This window comes from Pantherophis guttatus, chromosome 14, assembly GCF_059756535.1.
Source record: "Pantherophis guttatus breed Tessera chromosome 14, ASM5975653v1, whole genome shotgun sequence".
Taxonomy (NCBI): Eukaryota; Metazoa; Chordata; class Lepidosauria; order Squamata; family Colubridae; genus Pantherophis; species Pantherophis guttatus.
This window is the reverse complement of record NC_142076.1, coordinates 12,208,011-12,215,600: the sequence shown is the minus strand read 5'-3', so window position 1 is coordinate 12,215,600 and position 7,590 is coordinate 12,208,011. Positions and strand designations below refer to the sequence as shown.

Here is a 7,590-nt window from a genome sequence, read left to right as displayed (position 1 = left end):
GCAAAAGACTCAGTAGTTAGTTAGTTAGTTTAGTTAGTTTATTTGATTTGTATACCGCCCTACTCCCGAAGGACTCAGGGCGGTGAACAGCCAACAATAAAATACATAAATACACAAAATTTAAAAACCCGATAAAATCAAATTAAATTATTTGGCCCAGACAAATTAAAATACCCCAATAATTTAAAAACAGATTAAAATTTACATATTTAAAAAGGGAAGAGATTAGGCCAAGCCCGCTTGATGGAATAAAAAGGTAGAAAGTTTAATGGCCATGGGAGCAGATACAAAATCCTATGTTCTGGGGAGCCCCCACTCCCCAAATCTTCTTACCTTTTCAGTGTCTTTAAAAATTTGCTACTAGGATGGAAGAGGTACTTTAGACTTTTGGAGACGGAGTGTTTTCTACTCTGGGGCTGATTCTTACATGGCTCTGAAAATCAAAGGAGTAGAAATGATTAAATATCCAACTTCTATTGTTATTTCTTTTCTTTTTTTCCCCCCTTTCCTTCTTAATTCTAGCTACATTCAATGCGCAAGGCCCAAAGGAACCTGGAGAGGCTTAAACCGAATCAACGAAAGGCATGAAAGACATAAGACATTATTGATCCCAATAAAAATCTTTTAGTGCAGCGATGGCAAACTTTTGGGTTTGGATTGGCCTGTCAAAAATTTGGAAAATACTCGGGTGAAATCCAGCAGGTTCTGACAGGTTCTGGAGAACTGGTAGCGGAAATTTTGAGTAGTTCGGAGAACCCACAAATACCACCTCTGTCTGGTCCCAGAGTGGGGTGGGAATGGAGATTTTGCAATATCCTTCCCCCAGGAGTGGGGTGGGAATGGGGATTTTGCAATATCCTTCCCCCAGGAGTGGGGTGGGAATGGGGATTTTGCAATATCCTTCCCCCAGGAGTGGGGTGGGAATGGGGATTTTGCAATATCCTTCCCCCAGGAGTGGGGTGAGAATGGGGATTTTGCAATATCCTTCCCCCAGGAATGGGGGGAGAATGGGGATTTTGCAATAAAAGGGAGCCTGGATAGCTCTGCAGACCAAAGCACTGTAATTTAACACCAGCTGTCTGCAATTAAAGTAAGTTCGAATCTTGCCAGGCTCAAGGTTGACTCCGCCTTCCATCCTTTCTACGGTTTGTAAATTGAGGACCCAATTTAAATTGTGGGGGCAATAAGCTGACTTTGTATAATATATACAAAAGTATGAAGGCTATTGCTTAACGCACTGTAAGCCGCCCTGAGTCTCCGGAGAAGGGCGGCATATAAATCAAATTTAAAAAAAAAATCCTTCCCCCAGGAATGGGGAGAGAATGGGGATTTTGCAATATCCTTCCCCTGTCACGCCCACCAAGCCACGCCCACCGAGCCACACCACGCCCACCAAGACACACCCACAGAACCAGTAGTTAAAAAAGTTGGATGTCACCACTGAAAATAAAGTTGGTTCTGCTGGCTTGTCAGCCCCAACCCTTCAAACAGAAAAGGAACAATTTTTCACATATTCATGTGTTTGAAAAAAAATATATAGTCCCATGTGTGTAAAGTCTGGTTATCTTCACATGAAGATGCAGTAGTGGCCAAAACTGTGGAAACCTTTTGGGAAAAGTGTATTTTATAAAACTAGCTAATAACACCACTTTTTTTTTTTTTTTTTTTTTAGGGAGTAGTACCAGTGGTGGGTTGCCCCCGGTTCGGACCGGTTCTATAGAACCGGTAGTAAAACCAGCGGGAGGCTCCGCCCACCAACCTGGACATCATCAGAAAGCTTCTGCACATGCGGAGAAGAGCGCTTGTGTGTGCGAGCAAAGCAAGTGCCTGCACGCGGCCCCACTGCGAACCAGTAGTAAAGGTAAGTAGAACCTATCCCTGAGTAGTACCATAAAATTATATATCAATGGAAAGATAATTGAATCAAGAATGTCATGCAATCATTTTTAGGAAGGATTTGCTATTAGAATAGCAGTTACGGTATAAAGAAGAAAAGTGAAACAGGTGGAAAAAACAAGATATACAAAAATGATCCCCATGTCAGTGAATACTTAGTTGGGTAACTTTCAGCATGAATGATGGCCTTACAACGTCTTCCCATGGAGTGAACCAAGTCTTTCAGTTCTGCAGCTGTTCTAATGTGAAACCAAGATTGAAGGATTGCTTCTATTAACTGGGTTTTATTGCTGGGTCGCTTCTGACTAACAAGTTTCTTTAGTCAGCTCCATAGATTTTCAATTGGGTTAAGGTCTGGGCTATTCCCAGGCCATTCCAGCAGTGGAATATGATGATCTTGATACTTCCCCTCCCCAAAAAAGTGGTGTTATTAGCCATCAAACCTCAAAAATACACTTTTCTCAAAAGGTTTTCACAATTTTGGCCACTAGTGTATTAAGAGAAATTGGAGGAACTGAATATGCAGAGCCTGGAGGACCGAAGGAAAAGAAGGGGGCATGATTGAAACTTTTAAATATATTAAGGGTGTGAATAAGGTTTTAGAAGGCAGTATTTTTATTATTAAGCAAAAATAAAAAAAATACAGGGGCACAAGTTCAAACTGACAGGAGGGAAGTTCAAAAGTGATTTTAGAAATCCATCATCTCACATAAATTAAAAAGTTAAATTAATTTTTTTAAAAAACAAAATCCTCATAGGGCAGAGTCGATGGACCATGAGGTCTTTTTCTGCCATCAATTTTCTGTGTTTCTATGTGTGTAATTGGGCTCCAAGATCACCGCAGATGGGGACTGCAGCCAAGAAATTAAAAGACGCTTGCTCCTGGGGAGGAAAGCTATGGCAAATCTAGACAGCATACTAAACAGCAGAGACATCACCCTGCCAACAAAAATGCGTATAGTCAAGGCGATGGTTTTCCCAGTTGCAATGTATGACTGTGAAAGTTGGACCATAAGGAAGGCTGAGCGCCAAAGAATGGAGGCCTTTGAACTCTGGTGCTGGAGAAGACTCCTGCGAGTCCCTTGGACTGCAAGGCGATCAAACCAGTCAGTCCTAGAGGAGATCAACCCTGACTGCTCTTTAGAAGGCCAGATCCTGAAGAGGAAATTCAAAATACTTTGGCCACCTAATGAGAAGGAAGGACTCACTGGAGAAGAGCCTAATCCTGGGAATGATTGAGGGAAAAAGAAGAAGGGGACGGCAGAGAACGAGGTGGCTGGATGGAGTCACTGAAGCTTAAATGGACTCCAGAGGATGGTAGAGGACAGGAAGGCCTGGAGGAACGTTGCCCATGGGGTCGTGATGGGTCGGACACGACTTCGCAACTAACCACAAAAATGTGTCTAATGTTATATATTGTTTAAAGAAATCCCAAATAATTACAAAAATGAAATATGAGTAAAACCACCTCGTTTTTGGAGAGTCCAGAGGCTGAACGAGAACATACTGTACCTCATTCTAGTGTGGCCTCCGAAAATCACACATAATAGGTCATGTTTTCAAGAAGAGCTGTTGTCGGATGTTGCTGAACACTGGCATGACCAAAAACTTTGTGATCTGTCACTTTTGACATGCATGTCATAGGTTTGCTACCACCGCTTTCATGCATTCTCACATTTAGAATAACAGAAGTTGGAAGGGACCTTGGAGGTCTTCTAGTCCAACCCCCTGCTTAGGCAGGAAGCCCTACACCACTTCAGACAAATTGTTATCCAACATCTTCTTGAAAAATTCCAGTGTTGGAGCATTCACAACTTCTGGAGGGAAGTTGTTCCACTGATCAATTGTTCCAATTGCCAGGAAATTTCTCCTTAGTTCTAGGTTGCTTCTCTCCTTGATTAGTTTCCACCCGTTGCTTCTTGTCCTGCCCTCAGGTGCTTTGGAGAAGAGCTTGACTCCCTCTTTCAGAGTAGCTGATTATTTATCTTTAGGCTCCTGGGTTAAAACCAAGATCTGAAATCCATTGCTTGTTGCTCCCTTTAGTAGGATCCTCTGTCTTCCTAACAAATCATCTGGTGGTGATCATTCAGCATCTTCTCACTTTAGCCTTTCGTTTTTGTTACTTTCCTTTTCAGCTCTTCTAAAATCTGTATTTCTTCCATGCCTCACTTCTGCAGAAGTCTTGTGGCTTTCCAGCTTAATCTTTTTGTCCCTCTCTGCTATTTATGGATCTCTTTCTAGGTTCTAACATTGTTTCTACAGCTAAGTTTTGTGCTCTTCAAACATTTGTGTACTAACAGGCAAGTGACAACTGGTTTTCAGCGCAATGACATATGGGTGTAAGATAAGAATGGTGAAGAACGATTTAAAACGGCTATATTACTTTAATTGTACCTTATGTTGCTTATTGTCTTCATCTTAATAACCCTGTGAGGGATGTCATAATTATTCTAATTTAAAGCAGCAGAAAATGAAAAGATAGGGAAACCTGGTCCCACTTGTTCCAAATGAAATTCAGAGGAAAGAGGGGTGGAAAAAAGTAATTGGATCTGACTTTCTTAGATCTAATCTATTCTATTCGGTCAAACAGCGGGGAAGCTGTTAAGATTTGATCCTACGCTTCTCAAGAAGTCACCCTATTGGCCGTGAGATTTACTTTTCCGTTATTCTTGTATTTTAGGTAAAGGTAAAGGTTCTCCTCACACATTCGTGCTAGTCGTTCCCGACTCTAGGGGGCGGTGCTCATCTCCGTTTCAAAGCCGAAGAGCCAACGCTGTCCAAAGACGTCTCCGTGGTCATGTGGCCGGCATTACTCAATGCCAAAGGCGCACGGAACGGTGTTATGTTCTCACCAAAGGTGGTCCCTATTTTTCTACTTGCGTTTTTTACGGGCTTTCGAACTGCTAGGTTGGCAGAAGCTGGGACAAGTAACGGGAGCTCACCCCATTACGTGGCACTAGGGATTTGAACCGCTGAACTGCCGACCTTTCGATCGACAAGCTCAGTGTCTTCTCCTCTTTTTTTGCATGGGGTCCTTTAACCACTGTCAGAGCTGGGACTGTGTGAAATGTTAAATATCTGGAAAATGCCATAAGCTGTCAGGATGGTTCGTCCACAAAGGAACTTTTTTCCTTGCCCACTGCTACCTGGATAGTTTGGAAAGAATGACCCACAATAGATTTAAATGTTTTTTTGTTATCTCAACAGTCTGGACATGATTTAACTAGAAAGCAAAATTAATTTTGCAGTATCCTTCCCCTGGAGTGAGGTGGGAATGGGGATTTTGCAGTATCCTTCCCCTGGAGTGGGGTGAGAATGGGGATTTTGCAGTATCCTTCCCCTGGAGTGGGATGGGAATGGGGATTTTGCAGTATTCTTCCCTTGCCATGCCCATCAAGCCACACTACGCCTACCAAGCCATGCCCACAGAACCGGTAGTAAAAAAAATTGGATTTCACCACTGCCTTTAATGTCTTGGATCTGATCAAAACGTATTTAATCGCCGACTCAGGTATAGAGACTGCTGAAAAAAGAAAAAGCTTCTTCTCTGCAAGGAGCCAGAGCATCTCAAACAGCTTCCAAACTCAATTGAGTTTCGCCCTCAATGGATTTGATGGTTGTTTTCCTTCTCCCTCTATCAACTCATTTCCTTCCCCACTTTTTCCCCTCCCTCTGCTACCTCTTGCCCGGTTCTCCCTTGACGCTCCCGATGTTTACAAGCAGCCCAGGGAGAATAATAATAGAACCCTTAAGAGCTGAATTCAATTACATTAAAAGTTATTTGTTTGGATTGGCATCGACTAGCCATGTTCGGCATCCGCATACCGAAGCTGGTTGCAAACGTCCAACATTGGCCTCCATTCAGAATGCTTGGAATACTTTCCTCCGCCGGAGCCCCAAACTGTCTTTAGACACGCGACGGGACTCACCGTGACACACGCAATGTTGGTGCACCATCTTCACCTGGTTAAGGAGGTGGTCCAGAGCTTCGGCTTGTCCTCTCTGACGTGGAGCCCTCCCGTCGTATTCTCTCCAATCTGGAGTGGGTGTAGGATGAAACAGGTTAGTGGCAAGAGTGCATTATCCGTGCTTGCACTGATGGTATTACCTAGTTTGGTAATGAAACGTCTGCAAGAAAACCACCAAGCTCAGAGGGTACTACTGTTCTCCTCCACCTTTTCCTCCTCTCCCTCCTCCACTTTGCAAATCTGACATCCTTCTAGCATTGATGATGCTACCTAGTTGGATCATGAAACATTTGCAAAAAAAACATCAACTTTCAGCAAGGACCCCACAGTTCTCCTCCACTTCCTCCTCTTCTTCCTCTCTTTCCTCCACTCTGCAAACCCGACGTCCTTCTAGCACTGATGATGTTACCTAGTTGGGTCATGAAATGTTTGCCAGAAAACCACCAAGCTCAGAGAGCACCAAAGACCCCACAGTTCTCCTCCACCTCCTCCTTCCCTCCTTCCTTCGCTTTGCAAATCCAACATCCTTCTAGCATTGATGTTACCTAGTTGGGTCATGAAACATCTCCAAGGACCACACAATTCAACCCTGAGCTACAAATATTCTCCTCTATGGGTACCGGGCTTTACTCTAATTCTGTGATGGTGAACCTGTGGCATGTGTGCCACAGGTGGCACGCGTAGCCATATCGGTGGGCAAGCGAGCTCAACTCTGGCACACATAGGACCAAAACGTTGGCAAACAGGCCATTTTCAGTTTCTGGAGGGCCTCCAGGGGTTGGGGAAGGCTGTTTTTGCCCTCCCCAGACTCCTAGAAAGGCTCTGGAGGCTGGGAAGAGCAAAAAACGAGCCTACCGTGCTATCGCGTGCCAGGAGTGGGAGGAGCAGGGGGATGGGGGGGTCGCGTGTGCATGCATGGGGGCAGGGCGCATAGAACTATGGGTGTGGGCAGGCATGCTCGCAACCCCCCTCCGCTCCTGGCACGTGATGGCAAAAAGGTTACCCATCACTGCTCTAGTTCATAGATAATGCAATTCAACTTGGTCAATACAGACACAATAACCCAACGGTAGTAACCACCAATGGGGATAATAATTTGCAAGGATGGTGCCACCATCAAGGGATGACAGATCACTATAAGTGAGGTCATCTCCTTTGCTGTTTGTTTCACTGTTTTCCGAGCAAATTCTTTGGGCCATCCTTCACTGGACCGAAGGTCCTTCAGCCCCAAATGAGAAAGGTAAAATTCACCTAGACAACTAACACCTATAAGACAGGGGTGAAATGTAAAATTTGCTACTACCGGTTCTGTGGGCGTGGCTTGGGGGGGGGTAATGTGACTGGGTGGGCATGGCCAACTTTTTTTTAAAAAACTTTTCAAAGCATTTTTTCTAATGCTTTGAAAAGCCTCTGCCGATCAGGTATCTCAGCTGGGATCGTCAGAGAGGCTTTTTTTTAAAATGCCTCTCTGCCCATCAGGCAACTCAGCTGGGATCGTCAGAGACTTTTCAAAGCATTTTTTTTTACCACCTCTTCAGCCAAGAGGTTGCAGAAAAAAATGCTTTGAAAAGCCTCTGACGATCCCAGCTGAGCCGTGTGATGGTCAGAGGCTTTTTTTTTAACTTTTAAAAGCATTTTTTCATCGGAAGTGGTTGTAGAAAAAATGCTTTTAAAAGTAAAATAAAAAAGCCTCTGATGATTGCACAGCTCAGCTGGGCATGGGGGG

General features: G+C 44.0%; 1 protein-coding gene across 3 annotated transcripts in view; it reads right to left on the bottom strand.

Moving 5' to 3' along the window:
• LOC117673124 (ankyrin repeat and fibronectin type-III domain-containing protein 1-like) overlaps positions 1-7,590 on the bottom strand; it is a 306,226-nt gene that overhangs the window by 22,847 nt on the left and 275,789 nt on the right. For all 3 annotated transcript variants that reach the window (XM_087878368.1, XM_087878369.1, XM_087878370.1), the window contains 2 exons: positions 5,826-5,933; positions 334-433 (listed from right to left, as the gene is read on the bottom strand). In XM_087878368.1, coding sequence (XP_087734494.1) covers positions 334-433; positions 5,826-5,933 — 208 coding nt within the window. The remainder of the gene's footprint in view (positions 1-333; positions 434-5,825; positions 5,934-7,590) is intronic.